The sequence below is a fragment of the Seriola dumerili genome, unplaced genomic scaffold (genome assembly GCF_002260705.1).
Source record: "Seriola dumerili isolate Sdu_G_001 unplaced genomic scaffold, Sdu_1.0 BDQW01000002.1, whole genome shotgun sequence".
Classification (NCBI taxonomy): Eukaryota; Metazoa; Chordata; class Actinopteri; order Carangiformes; family Carangidae; genus Seriola; species Seriola dumerili.
The window spans coordinates 5,470,719-5,490,385 of NW_019174257.1; the positions used below are offsets into that span (position 1 = coordinate 5,470,719).

The window sequence follows — 19,667 nt, forward strand, 5'->3', positions numbered from 1 at the left end:
CTTCAAAGTCATGACGAATACATCATTCTCACATTTTCATTTTCCTCTGCTTTTAATTTAGTCTGCTTACCGTAGGAGTGCATGTGTGTGTGTGTGTGTGTGTGTGTGTGTGTGTGTGTGTGTGTGTGTGTGTTTGTGTGTGGCAGGGGTTCTTGGAGGGAAGTAATTTGTAGGGTAGGAAATGTCATGGAGTCAAATCTGCAACAATTTTCACATGCCCCATTTGAAGAGCTAGTGCTATTAAAGAAAGCTAGTGACAGAGAGAGAGAGAGAAAGAGAGAGAGAGAGACAGAGAGAGGGCGCCATTACATTGATGTTTTCTTGCTGGATCAAAATAATGATCAGGAAGTTACTAAACATGCAGCGAGGGGATTGGAGCTGATGTCTGATGTTTCAAGTTAGCTGTCTGCAGCCAGCATTGGAATAAGTACCCGTACCATTTTAAACACGCACACATGCATCCCTGAGCATCCTTTTACAGGATGCAGCAGTCCCAATGCAGTGCTGTGATGTGCTTGGGTGATGGGAGTTTGTGAGCTGACAAGATGCTACAAGGGCAGGATACCCCACTAATGTCTTCAGAGCCTGTCTAACAACAGTGTGACTGAGTTCATTTGAGTCTACAGTATATCCACTTTGACTTGCAATACAATTAGTGAATAATGCAAACCACTTAACACAATTACATAGCAGAAATAAAACCTCCAAATATAATTGCATCTCTCCGTCCATCATTGCAAGTCTGTACAAAACAATACACAGTGAGTGCAACTTCTTAAATACTAACTGGAAAAAAAACTGTGCACTATCAACATGAGTAAACTGTATATTACTCTATATACCGTAGTGTAAACTTTCCAGGATTAGTAAGGATAGATCTAGAAAAATTTATCAGCATTACCTTGCTTTCTGAGTTTTTAAATATTAAAGCTTCAGATACCTTTTGCTGATATCTGGGGTCACCAAGACTGTGGGAAGTTGCAAAATGTAGTTTTGAATTATTATTATCATTATAGGCTTAATAGATTGTTGCTACTTCCACTTATGAACCTTTATTTTATGATTATACTGCTCCCTAATAAGATGGCCAAGTCTCCCCTCCCTTATATGAGGATCTACACACAGATTAGCCATCCTCGTGGGGCATTTATCTCTGACTTTGCATGTCATAATTTTATATTTTTCATAAGATTTCTTTCGGATTTTTTCCTTGTACTGCTCAGAGGGTCTCAAGTCAGAGGTGTTGGGAAGCCCACTGCATATGCTACGTATAGAATCTACGAATCTTTGTAAGATGTTGTTTTATTTTGTTTTTAGGTTGTTGATCTGTTAGTTTTTTGAAAACTTTCTTATAATGGAGCACTAAATACATTTTCCACCTCATCGTGAACAAGGAAAGAAGGTCAAAAGAATGGTCATCGATTGCTGCCTCCTTTTAGCCTGGTAAAAAACTTCTTAATGGGCAGATGAGATGGCAGAATAACAGTTTCAGACAAAGATTTTAATCTTTTGTCAATAAAGATTCCTTTAAGCATTCTGAAAAACTTCTTTCATCGGCCACGGTTAAGTTTGTTCCTCAAAGGAAGAGTTTGAAAAGTATGAATCATGAAAAGACACTTTTGAAACTTGGCTTTCATTTAGCAAACAAGGACAGTTCTTGCAACAGAATAAATGTTGTTTTGTCTGTGACTCACAAATAAATGTGCATTTTTACCTGTTTTTATATCCTGGAAAATCTGCCGATAGAGTCTTTTGGATACTTTCTGATGCACCAAACTACCAGTGAGGCTTGTTGAAATGTTTGGAATATGAAAAGACTTTGCCACTGATGTGAATGGAATTTTAAGTGGCACAAATATATACTCCCTTTGTCACCATGCTCTATATTGATGTTGCTTTTCAGGCCTTTTCCTTTTTGTTTCCTCAACAGAACAGGACTATGACGTCACAAGTATCTGGAGGCAATTGCTTCTCTTTAAGTGCATGCTTGTCTGTAACAAGAAATGAGCAGTTGCATAAGTTATGTGTGTTTGTGTGCGTTTTAAAAATGCATACATGCATTCATGTGGTTGAATATTTCATTCATTTGCATCACACTTTTAATGTGTGCCAGTGTATCGGTGAGTTAACTGTAGAGTAAACTGCATGAAAGAATGTTTTTTTGCGGAGGACAATTAAACATCAGTTTGTATGGTGGAGAACATGAATGTCAAAAGTCATACAGTAAACATCTGCATCATACCTTATACAAACAATTTTTTAGAATGTATTCCATTATATACTGTGTCAAAATTAGGATATGTGTTTTCTGTATGTAATCATATCAAGAAATTGCTATACTGTAGTTAAATGGCAGCATAATACAATAATATGTGAAAATAGGCAAAACTAAGTAAAAAATGTAGGTGCACCCATCAAGTTCAGTTTTAACATTACATTTATTACATTTAAATTTTTAGGAATTCAGCTAGCAGACTATAAGAGTGAATTGAAATCAGTGAGAAAAAAAGGGCCTTGTTGACTGGTACACCTCCTGTGGAACTAATGTATAATCTGATGATTTTGTCTCATTTGTTCCTGTTGTTCATGTTCTCTTTATAGCTTGGAAATTCTCTAAAGCTGTCCAGTACAGTTAAGCTTTCTCTGGAGGAAAGAAAAAGAGAGACATTATACAAAAGATCTGGGCTTCTTTCTGAAAATTAAACTAATTTTTAAACTCACTGACATTTCACAAAGTCCCTAAAGAGCATTAAAAAAATCTCTTTTGTTCACTGCCTGAAACAGATCTCAGGAAATTCCTCGGTATTTCAGAAATCCCATAACCAGTGGGATCCCTGCTATTCACTAGGCCATCCTGACATCCCTGAGACAACCACTTCACCTCTGAAAAAGGCAGCCGAGGCTCGTCTTCTCCCCACCTCTCACCCCTTCCTCTTCTCTATTTATCTTGGCCCCCTGGCACAAACCATTTCTTTACACTTCAATAATAAAAAAGGAGAGGCTTTCCGTCTGAGGGACAGGCTGAGTGCGTTAGACTGGCATATCAGTCAGCCGGCCCTGACAGGAGGATGGAGAGTGACAGCGCTCACTCAAGCCCCTTTGGCAGAGTCGCGCTCCCTGACACCTGTAACACACACACCTGACCGGATCTGGGAAATTTGCCTTTGTTTGTGTGTGTGTGTGTGTGTGTGTGTGTGTTGGGTTGCGAGAATGTGTTGTGTGTGTATTGTTTTGTGATCTTTTTATTATGACTGCGTGCATGTTATGGCTGTGTGCATGCACAGTGGTGGATGCAATGCCACAGTATAGATCCGCATATACTGTATGTGTGTGGCGACTGCACGTGCTCATGAGTAAGTGTGAGTGACTAGGTGTTTATGCAAGTGTGTGTGTGTGTGTTTGTGTTTGTATAAGTATGCATGCAGTTGTGTACATATTGGCTCTCTGAAGCCTCCCAAAGCCGACTGGCACAGATGCTCCCACAAAAGGATGCTCCTATATTGGCTTTACGCCTTAAATTCTCTCAAAGAAGGCTTTCACACTCTCAGGCAGCCAGCCTCACAGGTTTAGATCATGTTTATGGTAACTCAACTGCTAGCGTCCAAACAGGCTCAAGTGGTCCAGTTTAAACTGGTGTGCCCAGTGGTGGCAACAAAGCAAAAAATCTGAAGGTAAGACTTTTTGTAGTGTGCAGGCTTTAGCCTCCAGAATTTCATCCTTAAAGCTCAAACCAAAGACCCAACATCTGCTTTCAAGCTGTCATAATCTGACTGAAAAATCTCCAAGTATCTCACACTTACTCCTTGATCTCTATAAATATTTGGACAGTCTTCTGAACATGAGTGAAATGATAAATACTACCTTTACAGACACAAACAACTCTAAGTAACTAAACCGTTCTTGAATCTAGATATAGCTCAGATTGGTTCCATTTGGAAAAATTTCTTGAATGACTGTTAACTCAACATGTATTTCTGGAGCAGAAGTCTTAATACGAGATATATTATTTAATAAGGACACCTAATACATTTAATTAAATGTCAGGAATTCATGCATTCCTTGCTTTTCCAAATCCTCCGACTGTTTAGATCAGTTAAATGCACCACATTGTGAATAAGGGCCTCTTCGATGCTGTTTATCACAAATGGTAGCTGAGCAGTAACAGCTGTATGGGAATGATGAGGAACCCCCCCCCCCCCACACCCCCCACAAGCAAGTTACCCTTCAGCCACAGGCCGAAAAAAGTATATGTTGCCTTTAATACTGCATGAACAGAGGCTGTACATGCCAAAACAAACAAATAACTGATTCGTCCTTATACTGACCTGCCCCTTTGGTCACCACCAGTTTGGGTTTGCTCCGGGCTCCATCCCCTTTGGTGGTGTACGCTGCCACCGTGATGGAGTATGTGGTGTCTGGCTTGAGTCCTCCAATGACCATTTCCTATGGTAGACAATGTAGAGACAGGAAACACGAAAATGTCAAAATGCGTCTGGAATATTTGATGATTTTGCCCCAGTTCATGCAGCTGAAACTGCTTTACACAGAATGTTAATCTGAGTGAAGTGTGTCCTGGTCCTCTTGATTAATTTTCACGAGGCATGCATTAAATGTAACGTTTTCCCCTGTGTAATGGGAGACCACTCCATTAGGTAAATCCTTAGCGTTGCCTATGTGGAGGAGAGACATTAGATATGTAAATGGAAAGTAACCCCCCCTTACTTCTCTAGCAATATTCCAATCAACAACTTAACTATGTGATGAATGTATGCTGAATACATCCTAGTAATTCGCTGGCAGTTTTTACCTCAGCCATTAAGTTTCTTGAGTCCTCTTCAAAGAGAGGCTTCCGATCAATTCTAATGAATCTTTCAAAGGAGCAGGTTTGAACGAACACAGAATGAGGTTTTTAACGGGCTGGTTGGCTGGAGTGATGGGAGAGGTCAATAAAGGTAAATGAGCTATAAGTACTGTCTTGCACTTGAGATGGTATTCACGTAATGTAGAGGCACTGGGGTTTCAAATTTGAGTTCAAAATAAGGGTACACTTTGCTGCCAAAAAAATAAATAATTAAATCTGCAGTTGTGAATCATCACCATGAGATGTGGTGAAGATTTTACAGGAGATTTCACGGATCATACATGGACATTATTTAAACTACTGTCTCAGTATTTTTAATGAATGAGAAAGTGTATGAACTTAGAGCATGATAGTAAATCTAAGGCAAAAATTAAAAAATAGTTTAAAAATCACACAGAAAAAAAAAAACAACACACACACACACACACCACCAGAGCACAAGACAAAACGTACTGCATAAACACACAGCGAGACACTAGTAGCATTAGCATTCCAGGCACAGTGGGCAGTGGATATTGCATCAGCCACCATTTTGTAGAAGCCAGACGGCAATAGAAGTTTGTCCTTTTTCCCTCAGTGGCATATAGAGATAGCGGAGAGGTTGGCTGGCCAGACAGCTGAGGTGAAACCTCTGAGCCACTTTGCTATCCAAACTTATTGAATAAAGATTGGAGGGGCTGTGTAAATTGTGAATCCAACCAGGTTGATGCAATACCCGCTGTTTATACCCTTTCAGCTACACAAAGCACTCAGGCGAAACTTCGTACTCACATATTCAGCTGTATCGTCCGTTTCCCACTAACCCCCCCCCGCCAAAGAGGAGAGTGCAGGAGAGAAAGCAATATTTTTTTTTTCAAAGAAAGAGAGAGAAAAGAAAGGGAAGAAATAGGATTGTGAGAGACGGGGGCATTAGAGGTTTGGGAGCAGAGGGTTGGTATCAGAAATAGGTCACTGGTTTTGTGAGGTCAGGAGAAAGAGAAACTGTTTGAAGCTTATGTTATGAGGAGCAGCTGAAACAAGGCTGAGAGTTGTGCGGGTCTGCCTGTGAGGCCTGGAGATGTTTAACCATGTTACTGTGCAGCTACTGATGAACTACCTCAATGTTAAATCACAGACAGCTACAACCAGTAGTAACATTAAAACGTAGCTTTTAATGGTTTAAAGATGAGGTCATTTTTAAATATACAAACAAAAATCTGCAACTAAAAAGATATTCCTGCCTGCCATTCTGTGTTGACTGCTGGGTGAGAGCACTGATTTGGATGTTATAATTTCAGTGATTTAAGATCATTTCTCCTCTTTGATCCGTTGGACGGCTACATGCCAAAAATGTAAACGTGGCGCTGGTGGCATTTGGCCTGAATGGCTCCTTCATTCATGTGCAAAAAATAGACTTTGATTCATTCATTCCCAAAAAATGTAGCATTGCATACAACTATTCTTTTCTGTCTTGTTTACCCTATTGCTTCAAGGCTATAATTTCCATTTGGATGATTGCTACAGTGCACAACAGTCTCACTTTGGCAGAATTCATCCAACACTGTGTTGATGGTTTTGTAAGTTTTGTAAAAAAAAAAGGAAAAAAAAAAAAAAAGAAAAAAAAAAAAAAGAAAGAAAGAAAAAAGGCCATTGTAAAAGGCTCCATTACAATTCTATCTGTCAGTGGAGGCTGATTTTTGGTGAAATGTTTTCATGCCAATTTTACTTTCCTGCCCCAGGCACAGAATACTATAATCAGCATTTTCTTTGAGTCTTTGCGTTTGATACAAGCACACAATCAGACATTTCATGGCACATGTTGCCATAAAGCAGGGGTCTAGACATTCCTAATAAAAGCCATGGAGGCAGAAGAGGGAGGACAAGATGAGTGAAGCTTTGATTACAGTTCTTGTTGTGGGCTGAGGGGGAAAAGAATATTACAGCAATATGAAATGAAATCCAAGAGGGGGAGAGCAACCTATCGCTTTCTCATACTCCAGCAATATTTGCACAGACACAACAGGTGAGGATGAGGCACACCATTTGCGACCTATGTCAGAAAAAAAGTTGGCCAAAGCTTCTTTGATGTGCCCATTGAGATTTTAATCATTAAATCGGTGTAGCAGTGTTGAGTTATAATGCTACTTAACTAGTAAAGTGTTTCTGTGTCATGATTGAAAAATAGATTCAAAGGCAGACACGGGCGTGTGTGCAATTTCACGTGAGCAAAAACTGCAGTGATGCGTACGGTTTACATTCTTCTAACTGACTTTGACTGAGGAAGCTGTGAGATGGTCATACCTGGGCATCAGCCAGCATGACGTCCTTGATGAGGGGCAGGCCCCTTGACTCCCCATTTTCCACACGCACATAGTGAACTTGGTAGCCACGGATCTGACCGTGCTGCTTGCCTGGGGTCATGGAGCGCCACATCACCTTTAGCGCTGTGGAGTTGAGGACCTCCACCTCCACCCGCCTTGGAGGAGCCCCTGGAACTATGGGTAACAAAGATGAAAACTCAAATAAGAATCATTTTTGCAAGAAAAAAAAATTCTGATCTACTATTTTCAAATATTAGTGGAAATGTCCCTCTTTCAACAGCTGCAATAAACATACAGTGCGTTGTCTCGGTGCAATTTCTCCAAATCCTTCACGCTATTTATAGGAGCAATGCAAGATGAGAGATGCACATAAAACTGTGTCATGACATTAATAACACCCTGACACACACATGCACACACAATATCCATAAAACATACTGACAACTGGCAAGAATAATAGACAGAGACATTAAAATATAAAGAGAAACACAATCCTGTGTCAGTCTCTCCACAAAACCATATCCACCCACCACAAACACACACACACACACAACCACTTTTCCTCATCTCCTCCACCTTTTCAATATATGTCTGCTGTGTCTGTCTGCCATCAATGGGAAGCCTTGCCTTTCAGTCATAATGACAGGCTTTTGTGGAAGGCACCGCTTCCAGGCCTTTTGGTGTGCCGCGGACTGGCTTTTTTCTGAGAAGGATGTGCCATTAATAAAACTCTTCCACTCAAACTGCCTCCATTTGCTCCTCCGCAAACACTTAAAGTCCCGCTTTTCCTCCCTAAATCACAACCCCATTCTCCCCCCCTCCCCCCTGTCTTCCCCAGGATCATTCACCAATCTTGTTTATTGCCAAAATCTTTCCTACCTTTTAGCCCCGGCTCTTATTTCTCTACATGGCACTTCTTGGTCACACGTTATTATCGTAATGACACCAGAAAATTTGTTACAGCTCTTGTCAGTGTGCTGTGGCTTTCACCTCTGCAAACCCTGATACCGTTGTGTTTTAAAACAGGCATGGTATGAATTTAAGCTTGCCTCTCCTGTTGTGCTCACTGTACATCAGTGTCAGAAAAAATGCTTTAAAATGCTGTGGTAATGGACGTGAAAGGGATCCTGGAGAACAGAAGCCAATGTCGGCCATCCATCAATGATTCTGACTGTGACATGCTCACATCTTTACTTGTCAGCTTATGTATTTTATTGTTCAACTGCTTTGCTCATTTGTCATTTACTTCCTGCTATCCGACTCAGCTGTGTGATGTTTACTTTTTATGTGCTTGTTTTTTTTTTTTTTTTGCAAGCATCTTGGCTCTTCTGTCTTTTTCAATTTTATTTGTGCCAAACTGGTACACAGTTGTCGCACACACATAGAGGAGTGACCAGCTGTGCACAGAAGCAAAAATCTGTTTGTGGGTAAAGTATTATACTGTTTTCCAGGGAATGTCAACTGAGCCTATTTTCTCTTTTTCAAAAGCACCTTGGTTAACACTCTCATACAGTGACACCCATTACCAGGCTCTGCGTTTCAGTGGAGTAGGTCAGGCCTGAGTACTACGCTCCAGAGCACCACAACAGTAGTTAAGTGAGGCCTGCGAGGGTGTTATTAATTCTTTTTTTCTTTTTTTTTTTTTGTCAACCATACTTTCCTGCCAGGGGATTTGTGCTGCAACCTTAGTGGACTCACACCTGCTTCTTTAATGTCCAGCCTGCTGTTTCCACCATAAAAGCACAGACAGATATGGCCTTGCAGTGTAAAGCACTCACAAATGCTTATGGCTCTCAACTGAGCAGCGAGATACAGTTAAAAGCCTACAGATAGAGGCAGGATATGGGATGTGGTAGTTATTATGAATTACATTTGGTTAGTTATGTTTTATTACCATCACACTTGATTTCCCAAGTGTGTTGTGCATTTTAAGTGTTTTACTTTCATACAGTTTACACAGCTATATGTGGTCCTGTTACTTATGGATAAAGATGTAGGTATGCTCCTGAAACCAAGCAACTACACATTAGAGACTCGTGTACCGTCTTCGTCTGTCCGGCAGATCAGGGGCTCGCTCTCAGGGCCTGGCCCGATCACGGTGAAGGCGGACACAGTGATGCGGTACTGGGTCCACTTCTCCAATCGCTGCAGCAGCACCTGCTCTTCGGTGGCAGGCACCGTCGGCTCCTCCGTGGGTTCGCTGTCGTCGCTGCCGCCTTCTGACGGGGCCACCACCTGGTAGTGCACCCTATACCCCGCCAGGACACCGTTCTGACTCTTCAACGGTGGGGGGCGCCAACTTACCAGCAGGGTGGTGGAGCTGGTGGTGCTGCACTTAATGTCTTGAGGGGGGGCTGAGGGCTCTGGTGGGGTGGAAAGGACAGGAAGGGTGGGAGTCGAGGACGAGGAGTTTGGGGGAGGAGGAAGGGAGGGTTGAAAAACAAAAAAATAAAAAGATGGGAGAGATAAAGAAAATGATAAAAGGAAAATTCAAAACTCAAATAAAAACTATAAGAGTAATTCAAACAAAAAAAAAATTGCAAAGCAAAGACGGAAAAATAAAAAAAACAAGCAAATGTCGACAAAAGAGGCATAAATGGACAATGGCACAAGCTTGTGTAATAATGAATCAAGATGGCTACCCTTGTATAATAGCTAGGGACATGCAGGCACATTTGGTTCTGGTACAGGTTTTTTTGGTATTATCAAAAGTTTTATATATAAACCTGACATTTTTCAGACTTTTTGACAATCTCCATCCTTACGTACAACAGAAGCTATATGTCTGTCATGTAATGTATTACCATGTAGGCCGTGGGGGATCTGACACTGTCTTGCTCATGCCATCCTTGGGAAAGCTTTCAGTTAATATTCTAAACCTGAGACACTTTGTTATCCACAATCACTACTTTCACAGTGCAGTGCCAGATGGACAGGGATGAATGTATCCATTGTGCATTTTATTTTCAAGCACTGAACTGAGGTTTTAGTTCTTTACCAATTTAAACTAGCAACCGGATAAAAATGGCAGTCATGAGTACTGAACCCCTAATTTTCCCCTGCAGGGTCTCTGCAATTACTACTACCATTAAGACACTGGGCTGTCTATATACAGTTTAATAACATACTGTCATGTCAACAAAGCCACCATAAAAATGAGATGAATATAAATAAATTAAAATTTGTTTAGTGTTAATGTGCTTTGTTTGTGTGTTTCCTTCTTTGTCTTGGTAATAGCATCCATCCTTACCCCGAATGAGGACAATTAAATAATCGATTGAAAAACAAAAGTAATTTTGTACAGGAACTTTCAGTTAAATTAACACAAGCTAAAAAAAAAAAAAACAATTTCCGAAGTATAATCTAGCAGGGAGGTGTCATAATCTCTCCTTTTTAATTTTTTTACAGTATAAATGCTTTCCAACATGGTGGCTGTTCCAAAACATATTAAAACCTACACATCTGTGAACTTTCTAAATGCCTCTTGCGGCTAATCTGTGCCAAGCTCTTTCACAGCATGTGCTTGTCTAGAGAGTGCTGTGCATGGAGTGATAAAATGTTCTCATCACTTCTCATCCAGCGTTTGGTATTATACTGTACGTACAGAAGGACATGTATGAAAGTATTTCTATCCAAGTCAGGTTTCCTCTATCCCCTACACAAGAATCTATTGTGTCCATCTTGGTGTTACAAAACCCAGTTCATTATTACATTTTTGTCTGTCATGTAAGGAAAAAAAAAATTGCACGGTAGCCAAAAACAAAATGAAATACTATCGAGGGGGAAAAAAAAAAAAGGCATCCCACACACAGCAACTTAGGAAAAGAACTAAAATGAAACCAATGGAAACAGGCAGCATGATCTCATTCCAAAACAAAGGCTGAAGAAATAAATTATGAACTGAAGGAGGGTACTGGGAAATGAATTTCTCTGTAACCCAGGTGACTCGAAAGAAAGAACCACAACAACAGTTAAGGTTCAAAATGACAACTCATGAGAAAACATGAAAAAACACGATACTCAGCATAAACAGAAAATAAGAACATTTAACCTTGAAAAAAACAAACGGAAAACCCAAAATGAACAAACCAAACAAAAAGAAATCACAAGCATTGTCTGCATCATACGTACCTGACTCCCACATATACTAAATTTTATAGACTTTCTTACCACCAGCACCTGACTACAGAGTATGCTTCCTCTATAGCCAGTGAGCTGCAGCACTTTCCTTCCCAGAAAGCATGTCTTAAATTTTCAGATCAATTCCCATTTTTAATCAGTTTAATTTTGATTCATTGAGAGTTAGTTTTGGACCCATTTGGGGGCTACTGGGAGGGAGAGAGTTGGCTCTGTGCTGTAGCCAGGGCTGTTTAATACTCATGTATCTTTGGGCCGGAGGGTCCACAAGACTGTGAGAGGGGAAGCCATAAAGGTGGGGAGTTGGGGGGGGGGGGGACTCACTCCCAAGATATTCTATTCTTCTGCAGTTGGCCACGTACACAAAGATCCTTCCTTGTTAACAATTTGTTCATATAAATCCCATTTCATAGCACCGTGCCTATGTGTCTTCCCAAAGCTTACTGCCATTTTGAGAATACCAAGACACAAGAACAGAGGAAGCAAGACGGAAAGCTTGTATTGCTGAATTCATAAAAGTTTAATGATAGTGTTCTGACTGCAGTGTCACTTTTGGTAGAACAGCTTTAAAGAAAAAATAAAAGAAAATAACAGGAGTTTTGACTGTCAGAGAAGCCTCCTACCGGTGAAGACCGAATGTTCCAGCACACAACAAATAGGACAGGACCTCAGCTACAGTTCCCAAACCCTTCTCTGTGTCCAATGGGCTTATTTACTTATGGTCTTACTGGATTTTGAGCCTTTCAGCTTCTTTCCTCCGCTCATATTGTATTTGCAAACTCTCCACGTCAAGAATGATCGCTCAGTTCTCAATCTTTGTGGTGCGGAAAACGGCTGTGAATCTGACAGCGGCCAGGCTATCGCAGTGCACAGGCATCCTCATGCCTGATAACGGTTTAAGACCGGCTGGGGCACAGCTTTAATAAAGTGCATATCCCATGAAGGCCAGTGGTAGGATTATGGATACTAGAACTATACAACCACAAAAGAAGAAATTCAGCTAATGCTTCACTTGAGGTTCTTTTGAAGCTTCCCTGAAAGAGTTTCCTAAATGCTATTTGACAAATAATTAGTCATGTCTGCATTCATATCCTTCTCTTTGACTTTTAAGTCTGTTGTGATATGACTGGGAGCTCTGGGTACAAAGTCTGCAATGTCAAGTACTGGTGGCATACCTAATCATTATGACTACCCTCAGATTAAAAGTGCTTTTAGCGCGACATCTTCAGTGGATATAAATTACACACATTAACGCTCACAGTTCAGCTACACAGGCCATTACTCAATGCCTGTTGTCAACTCTTAAAATGACACAGATTGCCAATGCTTTTGCTATCAGAGTAAAAGCACATGTCTGCATTTGAATTGTATTTTCACCACAGCCCTCGAACGACAGGATGTTCGTATTTGTAGATCATTATGGAATTAATCCCCCCCTGATGCCAAATGGCCATGCTGTGGCTCACACAAATATTCCAATATATCTAAAAACCTCCTGCAATTACAGTAAGTGGGGGAGGGGAGGGAGGGGGCTAAACTGCTTGTTTGGCTAAATACAGAGGATTTAGAATCTGCCACTTTAATTTGAGAGATAGCACTTGACTGGCTACTGGCAGGTTCTAGGTATAATCTAAATGTGTAACAAAGCCTGACAATCCAGGGGCCTGGCTCATAGCTCATCGCAAAGCATGAAATTAATTCTGACGCTATGAAATGGGATTCTTATCTGCCACTCTGGGGCCCTGCGGTCCCCTAACACCCACTCCCAGGGTCCATCTTAGGTCCTGTTACCGTGTCTTGCAACTGGGTAACAGCTAGAGGAATGCTGGGAAACCCACCCGGCTCTCGGGTTGTGGACCCACTCCGGCCACGTCTGAACGATCTCACAAAAATGCTCTCTCAACCTGAGCTGACTGTGGCAGCATACCCCATGGGGCCTTGCTTCTGAATGAGGGCCACTCTTGCCAGTACCATCTTGTGTATTTATTTCAGCCTGCTGTGATATTGACCAAGGTAACCCAATAAAGTGATTGCAGAGCTCTTTGATAAGTTATTTAGCGTCAGTTACGCTTGGAGCAAATGAGTGATATCGAGATTTTTTTTTTTTGCAGCTACGTTTCACAAGTTTGTGACAGAGTGGTCCCCATGACAATAGCCCCTGGTAATGCTGCTTGGACTGAGCACAAACTTCAACAATCTGCAAACATTTTGTACCACAAGTAATGACAACAAAGCAAACAGGGAAATCATGTTGTCTGTCTTTCTTTTCACTTAGTGGCAAAGGGTTTCAGTCTGCCAGAAACTGCAGAGGATTCAGAAGCAGGCTGAAATGGTTTTGTAGGGCGACGAGTAGAAAATGGCATTAACAATGCCCAAAGCTGAGCTTGTGCATTAAGCAATATTAAAATTGTATGCAGTCATTGCTCTGTAATTTGTTTAGGAAAGAAGTGTCCAACTGGCATCGGCAAAATGTGTTTATTTTTTGCTTTTTACCACAGTGTATTTCTGAGTCTGTGCAGCTACTTCAATCAAGCAACTAGTACATCAGGTTTACTCGTTTTAGTACAGTGTAGGATGTAAGACTATTTTATTGTATATGAGTGGGGCTTTTCTTAGTGTGTGTGTGTGTGTGTGTGTGTGTGTGTGCCACACCCATTATGATAGTATACTACTCAGGACTCTAGTGGTACATTTTGAATATTTGAGTAAAACTGCAATATAAATGGATATTTATCTGACAATTGCGCCAGTTTACTACCGTTAAAAGAGAGACCTTTGTGTTTCTGTGCACTCGCATGTTAATGTGTGGGCTATGTAGTATTTATACATACACTAAGCTTTACTTGTGTTCGCCCTAAAGACTTACAGTACAATTTCAACTGTCTATGTTACACTGAGCTGTGAGGGCCCTTAATATGAAGTATATATATATATATATATATATGCGTATATATCTATACGTATCTATATCTATATCTATATCTATATATAGATATAGATATATATCTATATCTATATATATATATAGATATATATATATTTCAGGGTTCCTTGCTGACTTGGATGCATAGAAATGCTTTCCTATAGAAATGCTATTCCTAACCTGTGTGAGCAGCCAAACTGCAGACATGTCAGTTTAATATTTAACCGTGTCATGTATAAAGACTGCTTATTCTATGCGTCGAATTCTCTGTTGGTGTTTCAAAGAAAAACACTGCATAAAGCGGTTAATTGGATAAAAATGTGGACATCCCTGACAGGTCTTCTAGAAAGGTTATGGCAGACTGAATCCCTAAACCACACAATCACTTACCTCAGAGCATCCAAAAGATCAAGTTATTTATTGTGTTGTGTTGTGGGAAGTCTTTTGCTTTGACTGACTTAGTCTGTGATTTTTCTGACCTCAGCAATGAGAAACCGATGGATATATCTCACACCTGCTTGAGCAGGGACTCTGGATAAAAGCGTTAAAAAAAAACCACTGGCTGAGAAAGTCCAGGAACAATGGTGAACTACGGTGAAACCATAGAAATAGAATGGATTGAAAAGGTAAAGACGGCTGTTAACCTTAAAATGACAGCCAAAGAATATTTGATAATATTGTCACGGAAACCAGCACTTATGTGGAACACAATATTTACAGTTTATTGCTGCTCCGAACATAAATTGATAGTCATTTCCAGGGCAGTACTATCAAATTTCTATGGCGGGCAAGCAGATACCATTATGAAGCAGCAGTTATCCTTTCTGTCCACTGTAATTGTATGGATGAGGGAGTTCAAAGGAAGAGTCCCTTGTCTCAAGTAGAGATATGAGAACAGCCATCAGATAAACTTATTCTCCCCCGTATTTGCTCAACGGGGAAGGGTATGTCAGCGCAGTCTGCACGTGTTGCTCTGCCTGCTGCACTGTAGTTGCTTGTGGCTGTGGTGGGCTTGGGTTCATGAAAGAACCCAACAGAAAGAAGGAAATAGCAGCAAGCCACTATCTGGAGTGATGTCAAACCAATATTCTTTCAGACAACCCAGAAAGTAATATAAATTAATAAGAAAATAAAAAAGAAATAAAAGATCTGACTCAAAACTTTTTTCCAAAAGACTCAACATAAAAGGAAGAGGACACAAAGTGAGCAAGGTGATGTCAAGCCATTCCAAGGAGAGCTTTTGTTCCATTGCACAGGGGAACAAGTGGCGAAGAGAGAAACAGAGCTGGAACAGGGTGATGAGAGAGGAAGAGAGAGGAGTGTATCCAATCCAATCTTGCGGTTGCGGTTTACCGGTCAAGAACAAATGCAAAAACAGAGGTAAGGAAATCACAAACACACATCGACAGGTGAAGATGTGCACAGACACTTGAGAGACGCCAAGACAGAAATGGGGCTGGATGAACATAAAGTATTTTCATGCCTGGACTGATCAAAGATCAACGGTGCAGTGATAGGTTCTCAACAGCACCCCCAGTGGGCAGGAGTGAGTGTCGCATGCAACTGGCGCTCTCCTCAGTGACTCTGCACTGTCTGTGTAGCTCTGCTGCCCAGCACTAACAAAAAGAACGGTGAAGTGGTTGTTCCAAAGCCCCCACAGCCCAGATGTGGGGGTACAGCCAACAAGTTGCACTGGTAGAAACAGAAAATGTGTTAAAAGAGGTCTACTCCCATCGCCATGGCTCTCCTATGTCCCAGTAAATTTTCTCTGGTTGAAACCTCACAAAATCTAACAAAGCACAGCCAGTTCATTAAGAAGAAAGGCAGACAATCTGACAGTGAATGTATGCATGTATGTTTGTCTCGGATTTTCTATATTCTGTATCATCAGGATCCGCAATGACTCGCTCAGATCCACCCATAATCCCATAAACCCAGCTACATTTCCCAGGTTCTTTACCATTAATGTATTAAACATCAATACACAACACCATTGTTAATCTTTGTGTGCTGTGTAAACCCAAAAGACGTGAATTTCATACCCTGTCATCCCAACAGTCCTTCAGCTATTGGATATTTGATTGGATAAGCTGTGTGTATTTTCTTTTCTCTACAGCTTGCTCTACTGTGTGCTATGATATCACTCCTGTTATTTTTAGCAGGCTGGTTTAAATAATTCAGTTGTGTTCCTGCCATCTGTAAAATAAAATAATCAGTGCAGAACTGATATACTGGAATAAATTCCAGGGGTGGGCATGTGAGTACTGTTGGTGACTGCTGATAGGGTTTTTTTTCTTTTTTTCTTTGATGACTAAAATCAAATTCAAATCCCCCCATCCCCATTCTGAATACAGTTCATATGAGAGCCTTGGTGGTGGGAGAACTGACATTTTTTGTGTCTCTGTCACGTGGAAGAAAGTGCACTTGCTGTTGACAAAGGAAAAGCAAATATGAACAAAAGTGAAAGGGAAATAAAGAATCTGCCAAAATTGTCAGTCCACATAGACTTGATTTGTTTGACAGTGCCGGGTACACTCATACATATTTGGCACCAGAGCCAAGTTAGAAAATAAAATAATATCAGATAAAATGAAAAGGTTGTAAAGCCATATGTGGCTCAATTTCAACCTCCAACTGTCCACAAAACAATCAGTTCACTATGCCTAACATATAAAGTATCATTGTCTTATTGTTACATTAAGGTTAACAAAGTTAAGGTCAAATGCAAAAATATTAAACCATGTGTTTAGGCAAGAATTAAACAACACATCAGTTAAGTCAGTTTGTTACGTAGGTCATCTTTTCTGAAACAGCTTGGAACCCTGATTTTGCCTGACAGAAACACAGGCGCAGTTCAAAGGTGATGACGCAGCAGAGAAAAGAAAGTTTACAAGCTCCAGTCAGAAGGAAAAAAAAAAAAACACACACAACCTCATTAGAATTCACTTTAGTGAAGGTCCACAGAGGCATAAAATCTTTTAACTGCTTTCCTGAGGAAAATCACTTAGTTAGCCTACCCACAAAGAAGACATGAGAGGAGACTGAATAAAGGGTTACATACTAGCTTGCAAGGTCTTCTGCGATATGTCATTTGTGAAGGCTCCGATGCCTTTGATTGAAATGGCTGCCAGGGAGAAGTGGTACTCTGTGTTTGGGCGGAGCCCTTCCACAACATATGAAGATGCGGGTCCAAATGTTTTCTTCATCTGTTGACGGAGACAAAAGTTATTGACAAGTCTGGTTTAAAATGGTTGCACATATAATGAATTCATTATTGAATCGCTAAGAGATGATGTACACCTCTCAGTGCAAAAGGCGATGATATTTCAAAATGTAAGACTAAAATTCTTACCGGGGTGCCAAAACTGCCCTCTGAGTAGCGAAGTTCATAATTTATAATTCCTTCCTTTTCATAGGCAGGTTCCCAGGTCAGTTCAATGCTTGTGTCAGACACAGCACCAACCTGGAATTTGGATGGTTGACCTGGAACTAAAGGACACAGCAGAGGACATTGTTGCAGGATATGAAACTGGAAATTAGTAAAGACATGGAAATTAGTATTATACACGAGGGAGTGGTACTGTCCAATTACCAAAGGAAGGAAATTGTTAAGAACGGGTCAATTAAATTCTTTTTCTTATTCAGTGATTTCTTAATAAAAGCACAGTAACATGATGAGCATAAAGCGACTTAGCACAAAATGACGAGGATTCAATGAAATATAGAGGGAGAGATTACAGTGAAGTACAAAAGGTTTGTGCCCCGGTGACAATGCAAAGTACAGTTGTGATTTGTTGTTGTTGGATGTTCTGCCCTGCACTGGCATGGATAGAGAGATTTTGCACAGCCATGAATGTGATCCTGGTGAGTTCTCAGATGTTGGTTGGTTTCTCAAATTTTTTTCAGACTGCCATGAACAGACCTTTGTCATCATTTGCAGAGTCTGCAGATGTGCGGGAGAACTTTGCACAGCGGGAGTGAAAACTTGTCTCTTTGGCAGCAGACACATTCCGTTTAAAGTTTCAGAAAATGTGCTGCTGATGCACAAAACAGCCGAAGATGTTCTTCAATTGCTGAGAAAGTCTCCTTTCACAGAAGGCTGGATAACAGATGCAGCACTCTCTGAATTTCTTTATAAGCTATTTTAAATTAACTCAACAACTCGGATTCAACAATATTTGAACATTACACATGTGCCTGTTGTATGAAAAACCGCCAGGCATGAACTTCAATAACATCTGGGGAAGAGAAGGATATTTCAAAGTTTTAACACCAGTTGCCAAGTTGACAAAAACTGTTTTCATTATGCTTACCTCCTTGCAGCACTTTGACGTGGATGGGCTCGGAGAATGGTCCGTCCCCTACAGAGGTGAATGCTAGGACTTTGATTGTGTATGTCTCTTGGGGAACCAGGCTCTGGATAGTAGTGATGATGCTGTCCTGGACATTATGAATCTGCCAGAGGCTCATGGGCTGGGAGTCGTCCATGGTGTAATAAACACGGTATCCCTTGATCTGCCCATTGGGCTCCTCTGGCTCTTCCCAGCGCACCATCATGGTGTTTTGGGAAATAATCTGGGCCTGAATGTTTCGCGGTGGACTGGCAGGGGCTTGTTCTCCAGTCCGGGTTTCTACTGGCTCACTGGGAGGACCCTGACCGATTGTGTTGACGGCTGAGACACGGATTTCATACTCTGTGTTGGGGTAGAGGCCACCAATGCTGTAACGTGTAGTGGTGATGTCATCCACTGTCTCATACTTGCTGTCTGGGGACTTGGCCCTGTACTGGATGATATAGTAAGTCACAGGCTCTGGGTTGCCTGAGTCCCATGTGATGGTCACACTGGTGGCAGTGGTTTCAGTAACCACAGGCGTACCTGGAGGCTTGGGGAGAGCTGTTAAGGTGACAAAAGAGGGAGCAAAGAAGTGGAAATCATTTAGCATAACAGTGACTGACTGAAGAATTTTCTAGCAAAAAGGGAAAGCTTGGAAATGTCTTCACAATGCCCCGAGATCATTTCAGCAATACAAATCAGGATTGTAGTTTTCTGTACATTGAAAACTGAACTGATGCTTATCTCTTCATAAGTACTCTTCTTCACATGCACAGTCATCTCTTACATTTGACAGTGATCTGCGCCACAGCTTCAATGATGCCAAGGCTGCTCATGGCCACGCAGGTGTAGTTGGCTGACTCACGGACGCTGCTCAGTTCGAGAACGTTCCTGCCCACGGGCATCTCATCCTCTGGTGTCAAGTCCTCTGAATTCAGCATCCACTTCACGTAAGGCATGGGCGATCCCACTGCCACACACGTAATGTTCACACTGCCACCGGGCATAATTTCCTGACTCGCTGGTGGGATGGAGAAGCGAGGAGGCACCCGCCGGACTGGGAGAAGGCATGAGGAAGGGGAGAGGATGACAAAAGAGGGCAAGGGAGTCAA

At 41.2% G+C, this 19,667-nt stretch overlaps 1 protein-coding gene across 1 annotated transcript in view; it reads right to left on the reverse strand.

Annotated features, from left to right (window-relative positions):
• Nucleotides 1–19,667, reverse strand: part of LOC111234847 (receptor-type tyrosine-protein phosphatase S-like) — a 132,016-nt gene that overhangs the window by 45,019 nt on the left and 67,330 nt on the right. Inside the window, exons 9-16 of the mRNA XM_022763078.1 lie at nt 19,343–19,612; nt 18,535–19,116; nt 17,574–17,710; nt 17,283–17,427; nt 9,204–9,524; nt 7,142–7,335; nt 5,633–5,659; nt 4,326–4,443 (exon numbers count right to left, since the gene is read on the reverse strand). Coding sequence (XP_022618799.1) covers nt 4,326–4,443; nt 5,633–5,659; nt 7,142–7,335; nt 9,204–9,524; nt 17,283–17,427; nt 17,574–17,710; nt 18,535–19,116; nt 19,343–19,612 — 1,794 coding nt within the window. The remainder of the gene's footprint in view (nt 1–4,325; nt 4,444–5,632; nt 5,660–7,141; nt 7,336–9,203; nt 9,525–17,282; nt 17,428–17,573; nt 17,711–18,534; nt 19,117–19,342; nt 19,613–19,667) is intronic.